The sequence below is a fragment of the Vanacampus margaritifer genome, chromosome 10, assembly GCF_051991255.1.
Source record: "Vanacampus margaritifer isolate UIUO_Vmar chromosome 10, RoL_Vmar_1.0, whole genome shotgun sequence".
NCBI lineage: Eukaryota > Metazoa > Chordata > Actinopteri > Syngnathiformes > Syngnathidae > Vanacampus > Vanacampus margaritifer.
The window spans coordinates 24,636,748-24,663,630 of NC_135441.1; the positions used below are offsets into that span (position 1 = coordinate 24,636,748).

The window sequence follows — 26,883 nt, forward strand, 5'->3', positions numbered from 1 at the left end:
CATTGCAATTAGCCTGTAGCTGCTAGCTTCCAGACATTGCAATTAGCCTGTAGCTGCTAGCTTCCAGACATTGCAATCAGCCTGTAGCTGCTAGCTTCCAGACATTGCAATCAGCCTGTAGCTGCTAGCTTCCAGACATTGCAATCAGCCTGTAGCTGCTAGCTTCCAGACATTGCAATCAGCCTGTAGCTGCTAGCTTCCAGACATTGCAATCAGCCTGTAGCTGCTAGCTTCCAGACATTGCAGTTAGCCTGTAGCTGCTAGCTTCCAGACATTGCAGTTAGCCTGTAGCTGCTAGCTTCCAGACATTGCAGTTAGCCTGTAGCTGCTAGCTTCCAGACATTGCAGTTAGCCTGTAGCTGCGAGCTTCCAGACATTGCAGTTAGCCTGTAGCTGCGAGCTTCCAGACATTGCAATTAGCCTGTAGCTGCGAGCTTCCAGACATTGCAATTAGCCTGCAGCTGCTAGCTTCCAGACAATGCAATTAGCCTGCAGCTGCTAGCTTCCAGACATTGCAATTAGCCTGTAGCTGCTAGCTTCCAGACATTGCAATTAACCTGTAGCTGCTAGCTTCCAGACAATGCAATTAGCCTGTGGCTGCTAGCTTCCAGACATTGCAATTAGCCTGTAGCTGCTAGCTTCCAGACATTGCAATTAGCCTGTAGCTGCTAGCTTCCAGACATTGCAATTAGCCTGTAGCTGCTAGCTTCCAGGTGTCTACAACAACTTATAACAATTGACTTTGATCGCTTGTAATCTTGATGATGAGCGAACTCCGAAGCCTCAATTATCAAGTTGAACAGTCCTAGCAGCATTTAAAATAAAGACTTTAGATTGCGCTTTCTAAATCCATAGCTTCAACTAAAAATATCTGACACTATATAACAGTCTGTTCTTTTTTTTTTTTGTAATCAAAACAGTTCCATTCTCAGTGTCGATGTAACCCGAATTTGTAAGCACGTCACAATGCACCCTCGTCTAAACCAAAGACTTTTGCTATCTCCAAACCGAGGCCTTTGAATTTGCTCGATAGCATCCTGGAAACAAACCGTGGTATTCAGTGGCTGCTTTTCCACTCGTTTTCCTAAGCTTTGATGCTCAGAATTTCAACACCGGCTCCCTTTTCTATCTCCGCCATCGCCTCCAAGTCTTGATAAGCCCCCCCTGATGAAACCAGCCAAATTTCCTTCAAAGTGCCCGAACGCTGAGCTAAATGTTAGCATTCCCGCCAGTCTCTCCCTTCTCCACCCCGGATTAGATGATGGAACAATGTTTGGGCTGTGGATTAACCCCTCTCCTGGCCCGACTGGTTCCGCTCACTTCCTCCCCAATTCTCTTACAAGTTTCCGAGGCCAAAAACAGGAAAGGAAATAAAAATGAGGATGGATGCAGAATAGGGGGGGGGGGGGGGGGCTGAAACCCGATTTAAATCCCTTTAAAACCGTCCGCCCAATACACCCTTCAAGGTCCTCTCAGCCTCTTTTCTGCAGCACAAATGATGCCTCCTCAATTTAGCCAGCCCAAATCCCCATCCTACTAACCTACATCATTATCTCACTTACTGAATTTTTTTCTTTCAGTCGAGAAGAGAGCGGGGGCCGAAGTACGGAAAATAAAGTCAACGTTATAATATAAACAGTAGGTAAAGCCCTAAGTTGAATGTGACAAATGTCATTTACAGGTATAGAATATTTTCATAGATAACAACTAGGCAATTGGTCAAGTGTTGCCAATCTAGCAAGTTTTCCGACCCCTTTAGTGACAATAAAAAAAAATAAGCGACTAGCAACAAATTCAACGGCTTTTTCGTGGAGTTACCAAAATTTTGGGTAGTTTCTGAGACTTCTTTGCTCACGCAATGCCACCATTGCCGAGTTTAACCATATTATTCTGCTGCATTTTCAGAAGAAACTCATGTAAAGAAAGCCAATAAAAGAAAATAGTCTAAAATAAGTAATTTAGACAATAATGTTGCAGCTCTGCTTACCATTCGGCTTTGACATGATAGTGTTTTTAACAGTGTAAATTTGGGATCTAGAGTTCCTCAATGTCTTTGTACCGTGCACCGTCAAACAAAAGACGAACTGTTCAGAGAAAAGGCAAAAAAAAAACCAGCTAGATCACTTGAACAACAATGTTGGTCAAACCTTACACAACTGTCCGATTGGTCACGCATGCAAACGTGGAATTAATTTGTGCAAAACAACATTGCAATTAGCCTGTAGCTGCTAGCTTCCAGACATTGCAGTTCAATCGAGACTCGCCTCTCCGGCCTTGTCGTGTTCAGCTAAGTCGAAGCGGACGATCATCATAAAACCACAGGCAGATGAATTGTGGATTTTCGGTTATGGCTCTAATGCGGTCATTTTGCATGGTTGCTAATAAAAGCTAAGATGGAATAGTTTAATTTGGGAACTAGAGTTCCTCAATGTCTTTGTACCGTGTACCCTCAAACAAAAGACTAACAGTTCAGAGAAAAGGCAAAAACCAGCTAAGATCACTTGAACAGCAATGTTGGTCAAACCTTACACAGCTGTCCGATAAAAGTGGAATTAATTTGTGCAAAACAACATTGCAATTAGCCTGTAGCTGCTAGCTTCCAGACATTGCAATTAGCCTGTAGCTGCTAGCTTCCAGACATTGCAATTAGCCTGTATCCGCTAGCTTCCAGGCATTGCAATTAGCCTGTAGCTGCTAGCTTCCAGACATTGCAATTAGCCTGTAGCTGCTAGCTTCCAGACATTGCAATTAGCCTGTAGCTTCTAGCTTCCAGGCATTGCAGTTAGCCTGTAGCTGCTAGCTTCCAGGCATTGCAATTAGCCTGTATCTGCTAGCTTCCAGACATTGCAATTAGCCTGTAACTGCTAGCTTCCAGGCATTGCAATTAGCCTGTAGCTGCTAGCTTCCAGACATTGCAATTAGCCTGTATCTGCTAGCTTCCAGGCGTCTACAACAACTTACAACAATTGACTTTGATCGCTTGAGTGTCAACTCTCCACCCAAACTAATTAATGTGTGAGAGTGCTATTATATAAATTAGCTCAATTAGTTGTTTAAATAATTTTATAAGTGACCCAACCATGGACTGATTTTGGTCTTCTGTGAAGAAGTATTGACTGCAGACGTGGACGAATACGTCAGCTTCTCACAAATACACCACAGTTTAAAATTCTGTTGGCTGTCGTCTTTAAACTACTCAACGCAAAGCTTAGCTAACTAAAACCATAGCACACGCAGCACATAAGGTGAATAGTGACAGAAAAAGCCTTGCGGGAACAGAAACAAAGAGCGTCCGTGTTGGCGGCAGCTTTTTCAGCTTAGCTTTCTAAGCATAAGGACTTTTCCATGAGTCTCCCAATATCCTGCTCGCTAAGTTTTCTCGGGAGGCGGAGCTAAACAACAAGCCACTGACCACTCCAGTAGCCTCATTCGAACAGACGAGACATCAGCCATGTTTTGATTGAAGAAGAGAGCCCCGTTAAAGACTCAATTAGTGATTACAGAAAAAAATGTGGAAAACATTTTTGACAAATGAAAAAGTCTCCATGTTGTCCTTCCTGTTGTCACAAGCTGACGGCGACAAAAGCCAATCAAGTCTCAAGTAGAGTATTCGGGATAGACCGATTATTGGCTGGGCCGATTATTCAGCATTTTGACCAATATTGGCATCCGCCATTTTGAAGAATCATACGCCCAAAAATAGATCCATTTTTAAAAAGTGTTAACTTCAGGGCACTAATTATTTAAATGTTCTGAGATGCTGCTGGCCTTTGCACTTTCTGTTTTTGTTAAAAATTAAAACTAAGATAAGTCATATTTTAATATACATTTTAATGCAGTATTTCCGATATTTAGAAAAACTTTATTTAGTGTTTTTATTTAATTTTTGAAAACATGCTACTCGTAGCCCCTGGGAGATCCTTGAACTTTTTGTTAGATTATTAAAACAAAAAAAAAAAGTCTATTGACTCCAATATTTAACGAAACCTAAAAGTTGTTCAATAAACAATATAAGAGCTGGAGTTTGTATTTTTTCAATTTTTGATGCCAACATTTTCCCTTTTAGAAAATGAATATCGGCTCCAAATATTGGTTATCGGCGTCCTTGACTACTAATAATCGGTATCGGTCGTGGAAAAAAAAACATATCGGTCGATCTCTATCGAGTATCCCAGCAACAGCATAAATACCGAACCCGCATCACAGACGTCAACGGTTCGATTCCTCCCGAGTATGCGCCGTGTGTCGTCTAAAAGCAACAAAAGAGCCCCTGCCAACACGCCAAGTGATAAGATTGTGTTCTTTGGTCCTCACGTTGGGACTTGCTCGCCCCTCTCGTCACTACAAAGACTCATCGGGAGCTTCACCGACGTCATGTGTCAACGCCGAGAAACATAAAGTCGTTTATTGACACTTTCCCTGACACTAAGACCTTGTGTCATTCCGGGGAATGTGGCCGTCTTGTCAGTCCGCGTTAATGGTGAGGTCCAATTAAGAGAAGGAAGCTTTACCCCTCCAAATGTACAGAAATTCTTCTATTGTGCCTCACCCAAGGGGGCTTTAGGATATTAGGAGGAAAGAAAGCCAAGCAGTATATGGAGAATCATTTTTAAACAGAAGCACATTCTTCAGAAGGTTCAGTAAAGGTCGGTGCTTGTTGCTCACACCTACAATGGATTATGATAAGAACAGTTACGTAAAACTATTCTTCCTGTTGCCAAAACAACAATTTTCACGAATAGGCAAAAAAAAAAAAAAAAGATTATTTATGAAGCATGTTAAAAGGGAAAAGGTAGCATTGATCTTTTCAGGTGAGCTCATTTACATATAATGATTTATAGGCAGGCAGTTTTTGTGTAAAAACAAACAAACAAACAGATAAATAAAAACAGTTCTGAGAGCATGTCAACGTATTTTTGCAAAATAGTGAACTGGGACTCGAGGAGGGTTTATTTACTCAACTGCAGATGGGAGGGAGGCCTTTATTTGTACAGATGCATTCTTGGAGCAATATCAAAGGCGCTACTAGTATAGAATGAGGAATATCATGAAGAAAGGAGACTGAAACACACTGGAACAGCTAATAATGCTAAAGTAGTGCTGTCACTATCGAATATTTTTTCAATCGATTAATCGACTAATTGGATTCATTTTAGCATTTAAGTGCATTACAAAAGCTTTTTTTTTTTTTTTAGTGATTAACTAGTGATTGGTGTTTATTTTGTACTTTGTATTCGTATAGTGATTAAAAAAACAAAAAACTAAATGATGTTGTACTATGTTACCGGTTCGGTCATTGTTTTCCAAATGCCTTATTTTGATCAAACACAGAAAATAATTCATCTTCTTTCATGAAGGATGACAGAAATCAGTGAGCAATTACTGTTGCTATGCTAAAATCAGAGGACTTGGACAATTTTAAATAAAAAAAAAACCCGGCTCCAAACGATTACTCGATTATTAAATAGTTGTTGATTAATTTGATAATCGATGACCCGATTCATTTTGAAAGCCCCATACTAATGTTCGGTAAAGACAAAGAACATATGGTAAAACGTTGCACCATCGTTCATCTACAAAAAAAGGATGACGAGATTGTTACATCTACTTGAAGTTCTGCAAAACCTAACAGAGAATTGAAAACTCTTCTTAATGTAAAATATCACATTGGGATAGAATTTCACCAATGCTGCTCAATTCATGCAACTCGATGGTGTCCAAGTGGGCAACGGGCCACCTTGTGGGAGCTGTCAACACACACACACACACCCTGCCCACCCCCCCAAAAGAGGGAGGTGCATCTGGCTAGATTAGTCAGGATTAGACTTTATCCCCTCGCTACTAGCAAGAGGATGGCGCTAACAGCGCTCAAGAGGCCCGTGCTTTAATGTAAGCCATTCCACTCGAGGAATTATTTGACACTCTCAACAGGAGAGAAGTGAGTGAGCGGACAGTGAAAGTCATGATCGGTCTCAGATTAGCATGTAACTCGTATCACACAGAGAGGAAAAACACACGTCTGTCATGATGTTGTCATCAATGGCGTGGGCAAATTGAACGTGCAGAAAAGGTGGCCCATAACTTTTGGAATTCTGTCCAAAGAGTTCTTCTCTTTAACCTAAAAACATATAAATCTGTTTTTAATACTTTGTCGTTCACTCCCAAAAACGTATTTATATGTTTTTTTGTTTGTTTTGTTTTTTTAATCCTAGACCATACAGAAAGCTTTGATACAGTGACCTTAAAGCAATGGTAGTTATTACAAAAAACGTCCAGAAAGTGGCAGCAGAGTATAAGAGATCAGCCAGGGCCAGGATGCAACAAGCTCTTTTTCCCAGTGTTTTTTTCCCCCAGGTTTGTGAATAATGATGACACTTAGCTATATTCTAATGCTAATTGCTGCAAAACAGAATCAGATACAAATATACTTTTTTTGACAGTCGACTTCAACAGTCAGCTTTGATGGGCACAAAGAACGTCAACACGTATAGTATAAACGCTTTCAATTTGTTGGGTGATCAACCTTTTTCCATTCATCACTTCCTCTAATCACCCGCCATCCTTTTTTATGCCGTCTGCCTCCACTCTATTGATCGCCCTCGTTCTCAGGCAAAGTGGGTCGCTTTGCGTGACTCCGAAATCACGCTCCCATTTTATTGATAGAGCTTAGTTAGCGTGGCCGAACAGCTCGCCGGCTCAGATTTGTAAACCGAGCAGGTTCCGCCTCCACAAGTGAGATTTCCAACTACTTCTGCTTTGGTTAACTCACTCACTGCCATTGACGGCTATAGACGTCAAAAATTCATTTAAACTATTTCTATTAGTTTAACATTTTTTCTCACTTTTGTTATCAAGAGTATGAAAACCTAGAATTTTTTTAGAGTACATTTAGAACAGATATAACAATTGTGATTAATCGTGAGTTAACTAGTGATGTCATGCGATTAATTACAATTACAAATTTTAATCGCCTATTATAACTATTTTTATTAGTAAAAATTTGTTCCCACTTTTGTTAACAAGAGTTTGAAAACCTAGATTTTTTTTATTGTATTGGAACAGATATAAAAATTGGGATTAATCGTGAGTTAACTAGTGAAGTCATGCGATTAATTCCGATTTACAAAAAAAAAATTATTTTCTTAAAAAAAAAAAAAAAGATTATTAAATTTATTTTCCGTAAATTAGGGGCATCAGGCAATTAAAATTTGTAATCGTAATTAATCGCATGACTTTACTAGTTAACTCACGATTAATCACAAATTTTAAATTGGTTCTAAATGTACAAAAAATACATTTTTCTAGGTTTTCATACTCTTGTTAACAAAAATGTTTTGTTTTTTTAAATAGAAATAGTTCAAATGAATTTTTGACGTCTATAGCCGTCAATGGCAGCGAATGAGTTAATTATCGAAGCCAACCTTTAGTGATGTCATGAGCCAATCAATGCCCGATTGATGAGAAATGATAAGATTACATCCAAGTTTGCTCTTGCAATTCTTCGTTTTTGAGAGTGAGGACAGAGACTGACGATGCTCCTCCCCCCGTCCAGGGGATGCTTCTAATTGGGTCACACTTTTGGAGCGGCGACGCTGGGGAGCTGGACTCTTTTGGCTGCCAAGGGAGCTTGTGCAACCCCCACTGGAAGCCACACTGCCAGTCGTGCAGCAACAGTGTGAGACTATACAGTGAGATGTTGTGCTTTGGGGATGACGTCAGCCGGTAGTCGACTCGATCTGCAATTAAACACTGTTGACGATATCCGATTCGTATCAGATTTTTATCCAGGCTTGATTCCGATCTGAGGATTTCCAACTCTGGACTTGCTGCTAACAGTAGTGCCGATAGCGTCAAAATGCGTCGTACTATTGTGCCATTAACTCATTCACTGCCATAAATTCATCAAAAAAAAAGATTATTAAAAATTAGGGGCGATAAAAATTTGTATTTGTAATTAATTGCATGACATCACTAGTTAACTCACGATTAATCACAAATTTTATATCTGTTCTAAACGTACTATGAACAAATTCTAGGTTTTCATACTCTTGTTAAGAAAAGTGGGGAAAAAAATGTTAAACTAATAGAAATAGTTTAAATGAATTTTTGACGTCTATAGCCGTCAATGGCAGCGAATGAGTTAAAATTTGGTCATATTCTGTACTTGTAATCCAATGAAGCTTGTTGAAAATTGCAGCAATATGACTTGGATTTGGGGTCTTTCTCCAATAGAAAGTGGACTGAACCGCCCGGCTTTGTGGCTTAAACACCTCATTTCAGTTGTCAACTGTTGCTGGGCAGCCTTAGCGGGGCATTTTTTTCACTGGGCTCATGCATGCACAAAATAGCTCACTCATGGAGATACCCGTGATAAAAAGCATGCCGGCCTGCTACAGTGGGAACCTTGTTCTCATGGGAGGCCACGGCAGCCGGCAGAGTTCTTTCTCTTGAACCCGACTCACAGCTCCAACATGGCCACCGATGCTATCCTACAAAAGAGTTTGCTAAGCTGAGCAATTTATCTCATTCACCTCCCAGCTATTTTCACTGAAGCAACCCACTTCGCTCCCGGCTGTTTATGGGATTTTGACTGATTTTGCAAGGTCCACAGGATATTGTGTTCTATTGCTATAAAAACATGGAACCGACCAAAAGAAAGATTAGTCTCTTAAAAAAAAAAAAAGAGTAAAAAGCACATTTGTATCTGTTTGTGTTTTGCAGCAATTAGCATTAGAATATAGCTAAGTGTCATCATTACTCACAGACCTGAGAAAAAAAACAGACCTTGTTGCAACATGGCCCTGGCTGATCTCTTATACTCTGTTGCCAACTACTGGCTGTTTTTTGTAATAACTACCATTGCTTTAAGCGACCTCTTCAGTTCAGGGGCTGCGTCAAAGCTTTCTACATGCTCTAGCATTAAAAAAAAAAAAAAAAAGGATAAATACGTTTTTGGGACAATGGGAATATTTAAAATAGAACGATTTTATACGTTTTTGGGAACAAATGAGTTAAAGGCGGAAAATGTGTCGCTTTATCAGGCATTTTGAAAGCGGTAATTGATCATCTTGAGGTTCTTGATATTAAAGGGGCTCTTAACATGCTGGAAATGGATCTTCTTGGCAAAAGCTGATTTGTATTCCCTTCATTATTCCCATCTCGGAGTAATCAGTTATCTTGTACAATCCTGGCATTCTGGATTTTGGAAGCGATGAAGGAGACATCCTCAATCTGGCCCAAAAGCTTCGAAAACGACCCTCCCATGTTTGCTTGTAATCAACGTGCATTTTTAGGGAGGAAATGACGGGAAAATGTTCGCCACTCAACACATCCATCCGTCATCTCGTGGAAAGAATGACAATGAAGCGGGGGAGTGACATCATGGAAGGATTCTGGAGTGACAAGCAAGTCACTCACAACTTCCAAAGTAGCCCGGAGGATAAAGAATATCCACGGTGTCGCTTTCCGAGGGATTTTGTGGTCATGGCAGCACATTTACAGGTGGTTTGCCGACACATTTCTGAAAGAAGCTAGTGACTAGGAAGCAAATCCAGCAAACTATCAACTTTCGGTAACCCCGTCCCGAAGCTTCAGTTCTGATAAGATCCGTGACAAAAGCAGAGAGAAAATAAGCAGTCTTGGACGGGATGAATGAGGAGGCCTGGTTACATTTATCCATCCATTCATTCATTCGTTTACAGTGGCCTGCCTCTGATTCCCTCCAGTGAGCATTAGCAGGTGGCCAAATGATACGAGGCCACTCCTTTCCCGAGGGGGGGGGAAGAACCACAGAAGAACAACAACGTGATTGCGCTATCAGTTACCTATTCAGCTCCGTACCCTGATCCCATTTTGATTGCAGGTCAACAGAAGCTCTTTGGAAAATGCCAGCAAGCCTCTCAGGACTTTGATGAAATGATGGCTCAAACTTTGGTGGAATAGATTTATTTATTTTTTATTTTTTTGGAGTGTTGGATGTACATAACAACCAAGATTATTTGGAATTATTGTCATTGATGTCAATGGAAGAGGCTGTGATCGTGTTAAACTTGCTCAGTAAACATACACGTTAGTCAAGTGGGTTGTAATAAAACATCAGGAAAAACAGATAATTATTTTAAGATAAATCTGATTATTTGATTAATTCAGTTACTGTTTAAAACTACAAAAGATGGAAAAAGGCAGCCTGGGTGACAACAATATTTTTTCTGTATTTTGTCTCATATATTTGTATTTTTTCCTCAACATTTTTATTGTTTAGTAGTTTGGGATTGTGTCCAATATTTGTTTTTATTATTTTGTTCAATGTTTTGTATTTTGTGTCTAACACTTGTATTAGTTTTTTTTTATACTGTGTATTACTTAGATAATACTTTTACATTTTGTATTTATTTTGTGTTATTTTACAATATTTTGCCTAGCATGAGTGTACTTTTTCTACTAAATATGCCTTTGAGTTAATTTTTTTTTAATGTGGTTTGTATTTATTTATTTTTAAATATTTTTGTCTAATTTGCTAGCAGAATAGCGAAAATCCACATGCAATTGATGCCCATTGTAAGAAAATGGAAAAACGAGGGTTGTAACTTAAAAAAATATATTTTTTTAACATTTAGAACAGATATAACATTTGTGATTAATCGTGAGTTAATTATTGAAGTCCTGTGCTTAATTACAATTAAAAAATGTAATCGCCTGACGCGATTTAAAAATAAATAAAAGATTATTAAAAATTAGGGGCGTAAGCCGATTAAATTTTTTAATTGTAATTAATCGCATGACTTCACTAGTTAACTCACGATAACTCATTCACTGCCATTGACGGCTATAGACGTCAAAAATTCATTTGAACTATTTCTATTAGTTTAACATTTTTTTCCACTTTTGTTAACAAGAGTATGAAAACCTAGATTTTTTCTTGTTAACAAAAGTGGAACAAATGTCAAACTAATAGAAATGGTTAAAATGAATTTTTGACATCTATATCAATCAATGGCAGTAAATGAGTTAATCACAAATTTTATATCTGTTCTAAATAAACAATAAAAAAATCTAGGTTTTCCCAGTCTTGTTAACAAAAGTGGAAAAAATGTGTGAAACTAATAGAAATAGTTTAAATGAATTTTTGACGTCTATAGCCGTCAATGGCAGTGAATGAGTTCATTCACTCCGATTGACGATCACTCAGAATGTGTGCACGGGCCACATGTGGCCCACGGGCTGCCAGTTTCAATGCACTCTTCTTTTGTACCCCTTTTAACTTTTCTACTCCCGTAATTTAAATCAACCTATAGACACAATTGCTTTAGCAATATTGTGATACTGATAACAGTGATTATTTTGTTGTGATAAAAGAGGGGGGGGGGGTCTTCCCCACCTTGAAAAAAAGAGGCCCCCAAATCCCTAGTTGTGCCCCCGCTGCATTGACTCAATCCCACCAAATGAGGCATTTATCAGATATGCCAGCCATTGTGTCACCTCACAAAGCTGCGTCAAAAGCGATGAGTTGCTGTCACTGAAATTCTCCCTGGCGGAAAACAAAACCACGCTTGTGTGTTGATTGTTGGGCCGGCCTGGCAACGAGGCAAAAATCCATTCCACATGATGCGCTCATTGTGTCTGCTGGCACACTTTTAAATATGGATCATATCTCATTATATTCTCCTCGCTCATATATACTTCACTCGACCCAAATTCAGGTCTATTTTTATTGGGTCACGGAAGTTTTTGGATTCAAGTTTGTCCAGTGTGTGGTCTTTATCATTAATTTCAATACATTTTTTAGTTGATGCAAACTATTATGCAGTATTTCCACCAATTTATTCAATAATCACCTCACTGCTGTAATCATGTTATTTTCGTCACTGTTGGCTAAATATTGCGCTAAAATACAATAATATCAAAAGCGTCCATTCAATTTGTTGTAGCAAACAGCAAACAAAATACGTAAGTTGCAACACTATCATCATGTCACGATCATCTTTGTTCATCAATGTGACTGTGACTTATATTGACAACCTGAACAATTTGCATGCTCTTCCATTAGATGGCAGAAGGTAGAATTAAGATGGTTAGCAACCTGTCGCCATTCATTTAACTTGCTGTTCATCTAAACAGGCCCAATTTCACAATGATGACGTCATTATTATTCTTATTTTGAAAAACCCGTATCTGAATTGTGCCTTACACGAGCAAATCGATTGGAATTGTGTCACTCGAAGAATGCAGCGTAAATGCAACGTTGAAACCCCCCCCCCCCACTAAGAATCTAAAGTAGACTTACTGTACTTGTGAATTTCTGCCAAAGGTACAATTAACCTTATGCATCCACCTGTTGCCATTCATGCAACAGAATAGTAGCTTTGTGTTCAACTAAACAGGCTCAGATTTAACACAAAGTAAGTTCATGTGTGAGTAAACTTAAATCATCATCAATCAGCCTTGTGACATTTTTTTTTGTCATGTAAAATATGTAGCTTGGTCCAATAAAGCTGCGGATACGCGACTTTTTTTTTTTTTAAACAATGTCAGCGTACGTCACCTTTCAACAGGTGACGAGGCGATGATGTTGCAAGGCAAGAAGATGCAAATTTCAAACAAAACATCAAACATTATGCACGATACGACACCTTGCCTGTGGCAAACGAGCAGCTCACCTCAATCCATTTCTGCGCCTCCCGGAAAGCGGATGCAGTGACCGGCTGATGCTGATGCGACTGTCCGGTGTGTGCTACCTCACTTGCCATACCCAAGCGTCGTTGTGACAGTTCCGCCATCAAATACGACAACAAAAATAAATTGAAGAGGGTCGCTAGCGTCGTTATTCCAAGTTCGTCGGCCTCCGGCGGTTATGTCGCAGTAGCAGCACCGGCGAGACAGTCGAGCCACGGTGGCTCCCCTCCGGTTGAGCTCCACGGAGACTGTGTGGCGGGTGGCTGGTCGGGCTGCGGAGGAGGAGGAAGAAGAGGAGGAGAGGGAAGAGGAGGAGGGAATGCTAGCGCAAAGCTTGCTCGAGTCATCTACACTGCTTCCGGTAGGGACGTGCACAAACTGAACACAAAATAAAGCAATACGCAAGTGGCCATTTTATGACCATACCTCTTGGTGGCGTGACGTTTTAAAGACACGCATTCGCGATAGCTGTTCATGGACAGGTTAACGTCGTTATAACGTGTAGTGTGTACATTTATCATGTGCTCGTGCAATAAAACTTAAAAAAGAGAGAGAGAGAATAAGAGTTTCGAAGTTCGAATGTAAAGGAACTTTCGAATCAACCGCTTCGAGGAAGCTTTCACTTCCTCGTCCACCTCAGCAACTCGATTTCCGCTAAGCTGATTGGCTAGATATAATCACCTGTGGCAGTCCCTGAGTGTTTTTTTTAATCGTTTTTTCCCTTTTCTTTATTATTATTATTATTATTACACAATTAAATAAGGTAAGACCATTTTTATCATAGTATTGTATCAAGTTTAAAAATATAATAACGTATTATGGCCTCTCAATCAACGTGATCAAAACTGAGGGCGTAAATGAGCTGGGCTAGCTAAAACGAGCATTATTAGCTTTTAATTTACAATATTTGTATTTACTTCTTAATGACGTAAATGGCTTCTGCCTTCTGCACTCTTGTAACATTGAATATATAAATACTGTACGTTCATGTAAAGTTTCTGAGCTCTCAAATCAAAGCTTAATTGAACAGGACACAAGACGACGGAATCGATGGTAGATTTAATAGCTTTATTGTCTGAATACAAAGGTATTATTCTACATGTTTGGTTTCGCTTTACTGTGTAGCAGGAAGTGGATGATTGTTTGCCACCAATTTTGACCAATTTAGCGTCCACGCATACTCTTATTGTGAAGCAGATCCGGATTTGCCGGCCTTCTTTGACCTCTTTCCGTTAACTTGATTCAGTTGGACTGACGGGACGCCGCTGTGTGCAAACTACAGCCACAATCCTAAATTAAATTAAAAAAAAAAACTACAAAACGCTCAAGTCTGCGTTATTATATGTGCAAATGCATAATTATTGATTGTTTGATAGTGTGCCCAGGTGTACCTAATGAAGTGTCTCTGAGGTGCTCACTCCATCTGCTCCACAAGGCGTCCTGGATACCAGCAACAGGAGTCAAGTGGCTCACTTGTTTGTGTGATTGTGGTTGATTTGCTAGTTAGCTGTTGCATCTGTGCCTGACAGGATAAACGCACACACTCTTTCCCTGTGCTTGGTAAGTAAAATATACAATTTTACAGCATGAAATTCATTTAAATGTGTGTTGTTGTTTTTTACCCCAACATGTTTTGTAATTCTTTTTGAATGTTAGTTCATAAAGCAACGACACACTGTGACAAATTGTCCTAAACACTTGTAATTAATGTTCATGTTTGTATTTTATATTAATGAAAAAAAACAAACAAACAAGTAGTAGTTTTAGTTGAGGAATAACTTAAGATTTAAGAAAATGTGCATACAGTTTTCTCCTTCTTTGGTTTAGAATTTAAAAAAGAGAAATACAATTTTTCGTCAACAGAGGGAGCCAAGGATTAACTTCAAATCCAAAATCCAGTTAATTAATTCCTCGGTTTTAATGTACTGTAATGCTCATTTGAAAATTACTATGTGTAATGTCTAAATTAAAATTATTTATGCACTCATTTATTGCCTTTTCAGTCCCATCTAAATCACAAAATATTGTTTTAAAAAGTCATTTTTCTTCATAAACTAGATTAATGTATAAATTAACTGCTTAGTTAAATAAATTCAATACATGTAGAAAAAAAAGTTTTGCACGGGGAACACTATTTGTACACAAACCTTTAAAAACTCACTTTCGGACAATGTGTCTTTTCATCATTCGTTCCTCTGTAGGTTTTGGAGATTCAAAGTCATCGCACAGTAATATCAAAATGTCCTCTACGTTGGTGGCGGCATCAGTGCCGCTGTTTCCCGCCGTCATGAGGTTTTGGCGCGGCGCGCTGGCATGGACGCTGCGACTGCTGCGGGGACACGCCAGCCCCAAGGATACGCACGCCTTCGTCTTCAACAATTGCATCCACGGCAACCCCACCAGCGTCTTGGCGACTTTTGACATCTACGCAGAGACGCACATCACCGGCGCGATCGGCGCGCAGATTGGTCAGTGTCCGCCTGTTCACATGTCAATACAGCGTTACCCTTGATGCTTTGCGATTCTTTTTTTTTTGTGTGTGTGCTCAGGCTAAAGCTCTCTAAGTATTGCTTTGGCGCCATCTTGTGGTATCTTGGTGCCAATTGATCCCTATCCTCCGCAAAAGTAGGGGAACTGAAGCCCCGCCTATTTGTCATATGTTGATATATTGATTTACCGATATGAAATATGCTTATTTTGAATGAAATATGCATATTTTGGGGATGGGTGTCACAAAATATGCATATTTAATTCATTTCATTTCATTTTTAGTTTTGTTTTAGGCAATAATAGTCGGTGTCAGGTTCCACAAAAAAAAATTCAAGAGAAAAAAAACACCAAAAACATAAAGTCCATTTCTGCATGAAAGGGAGTGGGAAAAAAAAGAAAATTTATTTAATCCCACCCCATCTCCCATTCAAAATTTCTAGCTTCTCTGCTACTAGAAATGTTTACATCCCTAATTTACAGTAGCTAGCTACTAGCTAGAGCTAAGCTAGAGTAGCTAGCTAGCTAGCTAGCCACTCGAAGCTAGCTACTCCGCTACTAGAAATTTTGAATGGGAGATTAAATGTGATTAAATAAGTTTTCCTCTTCTCACTCTCTTTCAGGCAAAATTAGATTTTTTCTTCTCTCATTTTTTTTTGTGTGGAACCAGACACTGACCGTGTGTTTTGTTATTGCTTGAAACCAAAGTAAAAATGAAATATGCATATTTTGTGACACCCATGCCCAGCTTTTCCATTAAAACCCATTTGCGGTTTTTGTAATCATATTAACACCTTAAATTGCCACAAGATGGCGCCTAAACACTGGCTAATAATTATCTAGAAAACATTAGCACAGTGCAGTATCAACATTTTGTCCCACCCTTATTTTGAGGTTTTGGGACTATAAGCTTACCGTTGACATTCCTGCAGAAAATGTTCAATATTACAAAAAGGTGTACGATTTAAAACTTAAATTAAAAGGTAATAATCAAACCAATGGTCTTCTGTTGCGTCTCCTCCACAGGTCATGCCTTGGACGAGGTGGGCCGGCGCACGCGTCCCTCCAGGGTGCTGGAACTTGGCACGTACTGCGGCTACAGCTCAGTGCTCCTGTTGCGCCTGCTGCCCCCTTTTGGAAGGCTGGTCACGGTGGAGCAGGACCCCAACGTGGCCAGCCTCGCCGAGGAGATTATCCTGGTGGCGGGCTTCGATGACACTCAGGTAGGGAAGTCATGCATTACAATTGTGCACGTTCAGTGATCCCTATTGCCATTTAGTGGTGAACTAATAATCCATTCATTAAAAAAAAACAAAAAACAACTACTGTTATATGTCGATAGTATGCAAAAATGTCCAGAGGTGCCAAATCCAGGCCCAGAAAGTAAAAATCCTGCCACCGTTTGGCTTTAGCCTCAGGAACTAGCTCCCTAGCTAGCTCCCTTGGTCCTTGTTTACCTGCTAGGGAGCTAGCTAGCTAGCACCCATGGTGCTCGTTTACCTGATAGGGAGCTAGCTAGCTAGCTAGCTAGCACCAAGGGCTAAAGCCAAACTGTGGCAGGGTTTTGACTTTCTGGACCTAGATTTTGCCATCTGATTATTTTTGTCATCGTTCAGATCCAGACTAGAGTTTTCTTATTGAGGAGTTTAGTATTAAAATTTAAGAGTGACTTTAAAGTGAAGTAAAAACATTCTTTTTGAAAGTCATCTCTGTAGTTCCAGGTGTTGATAGGCAGATCAAGCAGGACCATCCCAACACTACACGCTTATCTGGGAACGGGTCCAAGGACCAGCGACACCTTCCACATGATTCTCATGGACCACAACCCCAGTAGGTACCTTGTGGACCTGCGAGCTCTGGAGGAACAGGGTCTGCTCTGCCCCACAGGCTGCACCATAGTTCTGATCTTCAGGAACCCGAGAAACAGAATGATGGCGAAACTATACAACCTGGTAGAAGAACGACGAGATTGTTACCGCATTAAGTCGCAGCCTCACGGGTTGTTGGAGATCTTCTACAAAAGCACTTAATGATCACGATTCCCATAGGAAATGTAAATATAATCACACTACGATCCCAATGGTTTACTGATTTGGAAAAAATGCAGCAAATTGTGAAGCATCTCCATAATTTCCACTAAGATTCCCTAAGACATTTGTATCACTTCAACATACATTGGCATTCAAACTAAACGAGTCATGACAAATCAACGGAATACGTTAGAAACAGCATTTCCCCGCCAACCCTTAGCGAGCATCGGCGCCATTGATGCAACTTTGCTGTGCATTGTTTTACATTGGACTGATTTAGCTACTACAGATTTTCTTGATCACTTACAATTACTTTATGTTTAAAGTCTGTAGTCATGTTTGAAGATCTTTGGAAGCATTTCAAATAAAAAGTTTTGGGATCATAGTTTGTACCCATTTTATGGTGTAGGCAATTACATTTCGGGTGGTGGGCCACTGTACTTCCTTGATACCAATTACAGTACTAAATGTGGCCATGCTTAAGCACCTTCAGGTCTTACACATCTCTACGCAAGTCGCCAACAGCTTAATAGGGCTGAGTTATAAATTTTTTTTTTTAAAAAACCTGAATATCAATTTTCCTTTCTTGACTTTTACTCTATTTTCTTATAAGAAAAATAGAATTTAACTATTTTTACATTTCAGTTTTCTTGAAATTTAAAGTATTTTCTTACATATATGAAAGACCTGAATTTGTACAATTATTGATTAGTTATATTTATCATTTAACCAGTTCCTCCGCAAAATGTAATGTTTGTGGAGATTTTTTAATCATGTCCTTGATATTCAAAAATACTTTGTCCCATGTTTAATTTGGAGGTGGAAAAAAACAAACTATTTTTATTTATTTTATTTTTTATTTTTTTAAGCGAACACTTCTGAATCGAAATTGAATCAAGTGAAGAAATTGGAAACGATAGCCAGTCCTACTGAGCAAAAGTTCCACAAAGCCAATCAGATGTTCACATATAGCTCAAATATGACCACCAAGGCTGGACTGGCCATCTGGCATGCGGGGCAGATGCTTGGTGGGCCCGCCTCCATTTGGAGACAAATGCAGTGCTTTTTAATTATTTTCCTACATTTGACCCCAAGAGACTGGCCCACAATTTAGGGAGGCTAGTAATCCAGTTTCAATATAGATCGCAGAACTACGTTAGGCCGGGCCAATTATTATTTTTTTTATATGCCAGTCCAATCCTGATGACCACAATTATACATGTGCATAAAAAGACAGTAATATTTCTATAACAAGTTTATTTCCACTGATTTTCAATACAAGTCTTAAAATTTTGTTTTTTTTGTTCCGTTTAAATCTACATCTAATATGACAATGGTACAATGACGTCGCCATACATGCAATCTTCCTCCACGGCCAGGTTGTAGAGCGGTCCGCTTCCTCCTTTGTAGGCGCTGGTCACAATCCTAAGCCAGCCCCTCTCACCCTGTTGCAAGACTCGGGGTTAGCTTCAACGGTCGGCAGCCGTCAACTGGGCACAACTCACCCAAGGCTCTCCCCAGGAATTGCGCACGATCCAGTATTCCGTGCCGTTTTCCACCCCCCAGCCGGCCACCGACACAATGTGGTTGATGGCGGGATCCTTGACGTATTCCATGTACAAGCCGCCGGTGTAGATGTCGAGTTTCTCCGTAGCCATGATAGCGCAGCTGAAAGAGGACATTGTTATTTCCAAAGACTGCTCAAACAGGCCACAATGAGCAAGTCTTCACTTCAAAACAAAATGGCAGATCTTTTTTTTTGACTGTTAAATCATTTATATATTTTTTGAGTGTTAATCAGGAGATGTTGATTTCAAGTGAAAATGGCTGAATTTGAGTTTCGGTGCAATACTGAGCAATTTAGCATCACCTATTTAACTCATTCACTGCCATTGACGGCTATAGACGTCAAAAATTCATTTGAACTATTTATATTAATTTCACTTTTGTTAACATTTTTTATAATTGTACATTTAGAACCGATACCAAATTTGTGATTAATCATAAGTTAACTATTGAACTCATGCGATTAATTATAATAAAAAATGTAATCGTTGCCCCTAATTTTTAATAATCATTTTTTTTTAAAAATTGTAATTAATCACATTACTTCACTAGTTAACTCAAGATTAATCACGGATTTGATATCTGGTCTAAATGTACAATATATATTTTTTATACTGTTAACAAATGGGTGGGGGGGGGTGTGAAACTAACAGAAATAGTGCAAATGAAATGTTTACATCTATAGCCGTCAATGGCAGTGAATGACTTAATATACAATGTTTCAAAATGAGTTAATTGGGCAAAATTTCTATGACAAAAACCCCCCAAAATGGCCAGTTTAAATCTATTGTAAATTATATTAACATTTTTATTATTAAATTGTAAATTTAAAAACCCAAATATCTTTTTAACCATTTTCCTACTAATGAACAAAAGATCAATTTAATAGCAAGAAAAGGGAAACTTTTTTTTAAGAATTACTCTACAATCCCACGCCAACTCTGGACACGCCCGTGGGAACTCTACAAAACCTGATCGGTCCTCTTGTGAAGATTTCTGCCTTCATGTTGTCCCGTCCTGTGATGGCACCATAGTCACCAACTCTCCATAGAGTGTAGTTTTGCACTTTGCCGCACTCTCCAAAAGTCAAACATGTCCCACATGCATTGAAAGGATGACATCCTGCAAACAGGAGTTATTAAAATTGAATTCGGCTCCCAGGCATTAACTTAATACGATAGATATTTTTTAAAATGCATCCATGCCATGAACAATATTTTCCACAATTAATCTAATATGACCAAATGCAAACATTGAAAAACTTAAGTTATGATCTGACCAACTAGAGAATTTAAAAAAAAAAAAAAAAAAAAGTTGGCATTTGAGTGCTAGCACTCTTGCCCTCTGAGGGCCAATTAACTGCCAATGACGTCTATAAACGTCAAAAATTTATTTCAACCATTTCTATTAGTTTAACATTTTCTCCCCCACTTGTTAACAAGAATATTAAAACCTAGAATGTTTTTATTGTATATTTAGAACAGATATGAAATAGTACTACTAGTCTAGTCATGGGATTAATAACTTTAATCGCCAGACGCCCCAAATTTTTATATTTTCTTTCCTTTTTAAAAAAAATAAAATGTATTCACTGCCGTTGACGGCTATAAAGGTCAAATTAATTTGAACTATTTCTATTCGTTTAACATTTTTTCCCCCACTTTTGTTAACAAGAGTATGAAAACCTAAGATTTTTTGTTATTGTACATTTAGAACGGACATAATGTGTGATTAAGCAAGAGTCAACTAATTACAATTTTAAAAGAATAACCACCTCTTGCCCCTATTTTAACAATTTAAAAAAAATTTTTTTTAATGAATTTATGGCAGTGAAAGTTAAAAAGCTGATAGTTTGAAGGCCCTGGGTAGATTTGGTTGACATGTAAAGAGGCTGAAACAAACAGAATTTAGATTATAAACCAGGTAGCCTGCTGGCCCAGCATCCATACTATACACATTAGCTGCGATGCTAACTCTGATCAATGGCCTGGTAGTTGTTGCAAGTCTCGTCCGGGATGCCGTTTTTGTGCGCGTACTCCCACACGCCACCGTGGTCGCCTCCGTGACAAGTGCCCGAGTCGGCACAGTCCAGCACGTGCTGGACTGACAGGTAGGCCGAAGGCCACGCCGCCCTCCGCTTGATGTTGATGCGATCTGTCAAGAAAACGGCGCTTTTGTACTCGTTTGAGAGACTACAAAAAGTTGACTCGGCACTTTTGCCACCTCACCCGCCATGGCGCTGGTGCTGCCGTGGGCCCAACAGGACCCGCAATACTGGGGAATATGCTGGTTTCGGGTAGCACTGACGTAGTTGATGCCGTCCACGTTCCTCCAGTCCCACGTCTTGGGCAGTTGGATCAGGTTGAGGATCTCGTGGGGACGCGGTGCAGTTCTGTGAGAGATACTCAAGGTTGTAAATATATCAGCACCAAACCGCACAACAAACATGAACGCACTTGACTCCCCAGTCCGCTTTCCGAGGGACAGGCCGGTAACAGCTGGGCCTTTCGCTGAAACTCTTCCTTGCCCAAATAGCAGGCCATGCTAACAAAAGGACAAACCACAACAGTGGCGACATGTTGAACGGAGACAACCTGTACCTCGCCAGCTATAAATGGGCAGCTTTGAGAAGGAGGAAGCGGAATGTGCCGCTTTGGCTTGATTGATGATTGGCATCACCTGGGACTCACAAGCAGTCTGTTGTTGGGCTGATTAGACACATGACAGGTTTCCCCCAATCCTTGTCCTCGATTCTGCAGAATATGCTAAAAAAATAAAATAAATAAATTGATTAAAAAAAAATAATAATAATAATTTTGGCTAGCATATGGGTGAAAATGAATATATTTTAGGCGTCCCAATTTTCTTACACGAACCCCCAAAACTGACTCAGTAGCTAAAAAAAAAAATAATTGTCCCTAACACCAGTTTCACTGATCAACATGAAACTCAATCTAGCACTACCATAACAGGACACTCCAAAAAAAAAAAAAAAAAGTCTCAAGGACCCATGACCGAAATTGAACAGGACGTCATCCATTTTGATTCTTAATTCAGCCATTTTGGGCAAATTGCGTTTCACACTTGACAGTTGACGAATGCCTATATGGTATTCAATCAAATGAGCGTTAATTGTAAACAGGTAGATTAGACAGATGAGCAACGCTAAATTGCTAAGATTATTATTATTATTATTATTATTATTATTTTTTTTTTTTAAACCTCTGATGTAGCCTATTATGTAGAATAGCATGGCATCAAAGTTTACGTTTTGGATAAAAAAAAGGAAACTCAAAGGCCTGATCATCATTGCTTGTGATTATAATTATTATTGTTGGCACGAAAATATTGTCAATATTTATTTATTAATTTGTATTTATTCACTGTCTTACGTCCTATACACAAAGAGAGGTAATAACAAAAAACTTCCACTTGGTGACGCTCTCTGCTTTGGCAAATACGTGCCATTGTTTTCATTCCTGGGCAGTAATTGAAACGTCAATGGGCCACATTTTGAAGACAGATTTTCTTCTTGCCACTTTTTTATTTTACCAATGCGTTAAACTCATGGATGACGATTTTTTTTTTTTAAAAATGTTAACTTTGAATATTGACATACGCATTACATACACATCAATTCCAAAAAAAACAAAACATGTAATCTGTTGTGTTTGTCTATGCCCATTATCGCCATTATTGTGATGTTCAATTAGGCCTTGGAGGATGCCATCTGCAAAATATAAAATTATTACTACTATTATATAGTACTATACATGAATTTTCCTACTGCCATATATTGCATCTTATACCGGTTTAATTGCCGACAAGATTAACTGCACCTTCTTTTTTTCCCTCTCGTATACATTCAATTCACACACCTGGTGACAGAGGCATTGAAAAACATCCTGTACATACATTCATTGAAATATGAATGCATACACGTGTACAAAAAAAGATGAACCGAGTGACCCTGAAATCTCAGCTCTCCTTGTGACCTCCTGATAAAAAACCGCTCGCTGGTTCTCTCTTCTTTTTTTTTTTTTAATCTGGTGGAAAGATCTTACAACGTCAAGCAGCCCTGCCACCCACCTCTGATCCCCGGCTTAAACCTGCACGCACGCACGCACACGAACGTGCGCGCGCGCGCGAACGCGCACACAAACGCGCACTCCCCGCGGAGCGAGGCAAGATGGAGAGAAAATAGACCTCCCACCACGCGGCATTTTAAGAGGGTTGAAACCTCTTCCAATGTTCTCTCGGGGTTGAAGAGACCTCCTACGCTTCAACATATTCTTTTCTTTTTTTGGCGTTAGAAGCGGGATGTGGCATGTGTCCATGGTGAAAATTGGACAAGCACCTGTGCTGTCCTTGGACATTTTAATCATTCCATTTTACTTTGTTAACAACACGGATAGTATTACGAGAAAAACAACTCTCTGGAGATCCGAGATCAACCACTAACCACCAACTTTTTTGGCGTCAGAAGTGGGTTTCTATGGTGAAAATTGGACAAGCTACTACACTGCCCTTGGACATTTTAATCATTGCATTGTTCTTTGATCAATGGTTAACTACATTAAGAAAACAACTCAGAAGAGATCCGGGATTACCCCTTAATGTCTTTTTTGGCGGGAGAAGTGGGATGCCTTGGGAAAAAAATGGACAAGCACACTTGCTGTCCTTGCACATTTAAACCATTCCATTGTACTTTGATGGTTAATAACTTAGATGGCATTCCAACAAAAACAACTCTTAGGGGCTCGAGATCAGCCACTAACATCTTTTTTTCGGTGTCAGAAGTGGGATGCTAAGATGGCAATTGGATATTTTATATGTCCCAATGTACTTTGTCCTGTAGTTAACACGGATAGTCTTCTGAGAAAAACAACTCTAAGGATATCGGATAATAGAATCTAATGACTTTTATGGCGTCAGAAGTGGGGTACCGCACCAAAAATTTCATAAGCATCCAAGCTGTCCTTGGACATTTTATTCATTCCATTGTACTTTGACAATGGTTAACAACACAGATGGAATTCTGAGAATAACAAGAGAGATTCAAGATTAGCTACAAGTATCTTTTTCCCTGTCAGAAGTTGGGGAATCTTTTCAATCATTCCATTGTACTTAAGTCACTAGTGTTTGACACCACAGGTGGTAGTTCAAGAAAAAACTGGCTAGCTAGAGTTAACAGCTAATGTCTTTTTGGGTGTCAGAAGTGAGGTACCATAACAATAGTTGGATGAATACTCACTTTTTTATTGTTCGATAGTAATTTGACCTGTAGTTAACTACACAGAAGAAATTCTGAAAAAAGAAAATGACTAATTCTTTATCATTCTATGTTCACCCATGCTCAAAATTTTTGGGGCGTCAGAAGCTGGAAGCCATGGTGGAAATGTGACATTTTTCGAAACTATCATGTCAAAGTGAATAGCTAAGTAAGCACAGAGTAGCTGCAGTGTTAGCACAGGTTAGCATTAGCGTTTGATGAAGTGCTGCGTCTGTGAGGGAAAATGCAATTGAATCTTTGTGGGCGCTTTTGATTTGCGGTTGGGATATGGCTAAGCTGAACTTTTGTCCCACTTCTGACGCCATGTGGCTTGTTTGTTTCTAGTTTAAATATATATATATATATATGATTGAAAAATATGTTTATTTATTATGAATTTATTATTACATTATTATTATTATTATTATTATTATTATTAAATTATAAAAATAGGGTTTTTTAAAGTCAAAAATACTTTTTTGAAATTTTTTGCAGTGTTTTTTTTATTGTGGCATTTTACACATGTTACAAAAAGCAGCATCTTGTCATAAAGAAACACCTAAAAAGGTTAAAAGGCACATCCTTGTCTTTCCCTTTTTGGTACAAGTTGGACGTCGGCGACCATTCCGCTCTACCAATTAGTCGGCGTGATTGACAGGTGGTGGCGCCGAGAGCTCAGCCTTACATGGGGTCAGCGGGGGCTCTGTCTCAATTAAGCACACATTCGCACATGGGAACCTGATCTGATATTTATAGAATAACACAGAAGAGGCTAAGGCACGACACGGGGGTCACCGTCAGGTTGTTTGCAGCTGCTGCTCAGGGACGAGGAAAGTGTCACCAAGTCTAGAGCTTTTCATGCTCCCTGAACTGAGGTTTTGTCTTGTAAAAAAATTAGGATGATTGACATGTCCATCATAACAGGACGCACTAAAAAGTCTCAAGGACCAAACTGAACAGGAAGCCAGCCATTTACATGTACATTCTTCATTTTTAATAATTTCTGTTCACAAAAACACAAACAAGCTCGCTATCAATCCAAAGTCGTCATAGATAATGTTGTTTTTTCCGCCTTTACATTCAATTAGCGCCTCAAATGCCCTCCTGCCTCTTTGTGAATGCCACCTTCATCAATGAAGCAACACGATGAGCACTGCGCCCCCCCCCTCACCCCCCACCCTCAGGTATTTTTTCTTTCTTAGTCCCTCTCGCTACCGCATCCCCGTGGGAGGGCTGTGCACAAATCCAATGAAACGCAAGAGGCATCCATATTTGGCAGCACTTTTGTCTCCTCTGACAGCCTAGTGGGGAAAAAAAGCCCCCCCCTCCAATAATGAATTGGATTAGATGTGCAAGGTATTAAGAAGATGGAAGGCGTGGGCAGTTTAGGGGTAGGGCTTAATTTGCAGGAAATTATGTGGCTGATTAAAGTCGTAGCCCCCCCCCCCAAAAAAAAAAAACACTATGGAGAAATTGGCCGTAAGAAGAGGTATTTTATTTATGGGTGCAGGAATATCCAATACGATAGCTAAACTCTATTTTGGTTGTCAGTCTAATTGTTATGTACATTACTGCCACCTACAGGACTGGGGTGGAATAATTTGAACTGTCGCTTTAAAGGGCTTTGAAAAACGTATATAACGAATGTTATACAAAGTACAAATACAAGAATACAAATCTAAAGAAGAAATAATAAATGCGGTAGTAAAGTATAATGAAGTAAACTTGCAGGGTCTCTTCTCATTTAAAAAATGCTTTTCGGAAATAAATTGATCAAAAATACATTGCAGTTAACATGTTTAATTAATTGATTGATTACATAAAGAAGTGCACCTGTTTGTCCAAAGGAGACGCCAAAGACCTCCTTTTGGACTTGAGCCGAAGGTCAAGATTTGACCCTCAGTCTGCTCTGCTGACGGGAGCGCCTCTCCATTGTGAAATTCCAAAAGGTCACGACGGCGGCAGCAGCAGCAGCAGCAGCAGTGGCAACGCCAAGCAGCTTCTGGCTTACCCCCCCCCCCCCCCCCCCCGCCCCCCACCCCCCTTCCTGAAAAAAAAAGTGAAAGTGATGAGCCGAGGGGCCCGATGAGGATAGGGGCTTCTATCTTCTTGTGACAGAGGGCATCTCGCAGCGGGGGCAAAACACACACTCTTCATGCCTCTCAATATGTACATACAATTATATTGCAGTTCACTTCCTGGTTCATCTTTTCAAAGCAAAAAACATAACAAATCAGTTGCCGCTCAATCATGTCGCAGTTATAGAAGGCATAAATACAAAAATACAAATAAAATGTCCTTGCCCTGACAGAAATAGCCTTTTGCTGCCATCCTGTGGCATCTGGAGGCAATTACAGTCCATTGTTGGGTTGAACAAAGTAGTCGATAAGTCGACTTTACTACTCTGCATCGACGTTTAGGCCTTGAAGTCGACTAATCGCAAATCACATGATTTTGTCATCCTACCTTACATTTAGGCAAAAAAGAAGATAATCCAAATATCCGGCGGTAACATTTTCATTCAACTGTATGGGTCAGAGACAGGGTTATAATATTTTTTAGAATTTTCATTTTAGTTAGTTTCCATTTTGCTTTGTGTTTTTTTTCTCAGTTAAAAACCTAACCTTGGTCGGAGAGTACAAAAATAAACTTAGGCTAGCAGTTAGCCTTGCTAGCGTCAGGTGTTCCAAGCTAAAATATTCTCAGAAACATAGAGTTTCACTTTTGCACATTTATCTTCATTACTCGACCAGTCTCGTGGTCCTGATGGTACGAGTATTCAGAAGTGGCAAATCCAGGTCCAGAAAGTAAAAATCCTGCCACAGTTTGGCTTTAGCCCCTGATACTATAGCTAGC

At 39.5% G+C, this 26,883-nt stretch overlaps 3 protein-coding genes across 9 annotated transcripts in view; 1 reads left to right on the forward strand and 2 right to left on the reverse strand.

The window, feature by feature from the left end:
* Positions 1 to 12,799, reverse strand: part of LOC144058891 (LIM and calponin homology domains-containing protein 1-like) — a 52,876-nt gene extending 40,077 nt beyond the window's left edge. For all 4 annotated transcript variants that reach the window (XM_077577521.1, XM_077577522.1, XM_077577520.1 and 1 more), the window contains exon 1: positions 12,657 to 12,799. In XM_077577521.1, the coding sequence (XP_077433647.1) occupies positions 12,657 to 12,776 (120 nt within the window). In that variant the 5' untranslated portion in view covers positions 12,777 to 12,799. The remainder of the gene's footprint in view (positions 1 to 12,656) is intronic.
* Positions 12,800 to 12,903: 104 nt separating this feature from the next.
* On the forward strand, positions 12,904 to 17,574 carry LOC144058892 (transmembrane O-methyltransferase-like). 4 transcript variants are annotated; one of them, XM_077577526.1, is made up of 5 exons: positions 12,904 to 13,033; positions 14,049 to 14,232; positions 14,874 to 15,140; positions 16,186 to 16,382; positions 16,875 to 17,574. In XM_077577526.1, exons 3-5 carry the CDS (start codon positions 14,912 to 14,914, stop codon positions 17,187 to 17,189), a joined length of 741 nt encoding a protein of 246 aa, XP_077433652.1. In that variant the 5' UTR covers positions 12,904 to 13,033; positions 14,049 to 14,232; positions 14,874 to 14,911; the 3' UTR covers positions 17,190 to 17,574. The 4 variants fall into 4 exon arrangements, with proteins under 4 accessions (XP_077433652.1, XP_077433653.1, XP_077433650.1 ...); XM_077577527.1 differs by having other exon boundaries at positions 14,058 to 14,232; XM_077577524.1 differs by lacking the exon at positions 12,904 to 13,033 and adding an exon at positions 13,068 to 13,435.
* An 855-nt stretch (positions 17,575 to 18,429) lies between these two features.
* Positions 18,430 to 21,380, reverse strand: LOC144059713 (cathepsin Z-like). The gene is made up of 6 exons (XM_077578985.1): positions 21,212 to 21,380; positions 20,984 to 21,147; positions 20,730 to 20,909; positions 19,727 to 19,877; positions 18,695 to 18,857; positions 18,430 to 18,634 (listed from the first exon to the last, which is right to left on the reverse strand). The coding sequence occupies exons 1-6, from the start codon at positions 21,331 to 21,333 to the stop codon at positions 18,512 to 18,514; spliced, it is 903 nt and encodes a 300-aa protein (XP_077435111.1). The 5' UTR covers positions 21,334 to 21,380; the 3' UTR covers positions 18,430 to 18,511.
* Positions 21,381 to 26,883: the final 5,503 nt, after the last annotated feature.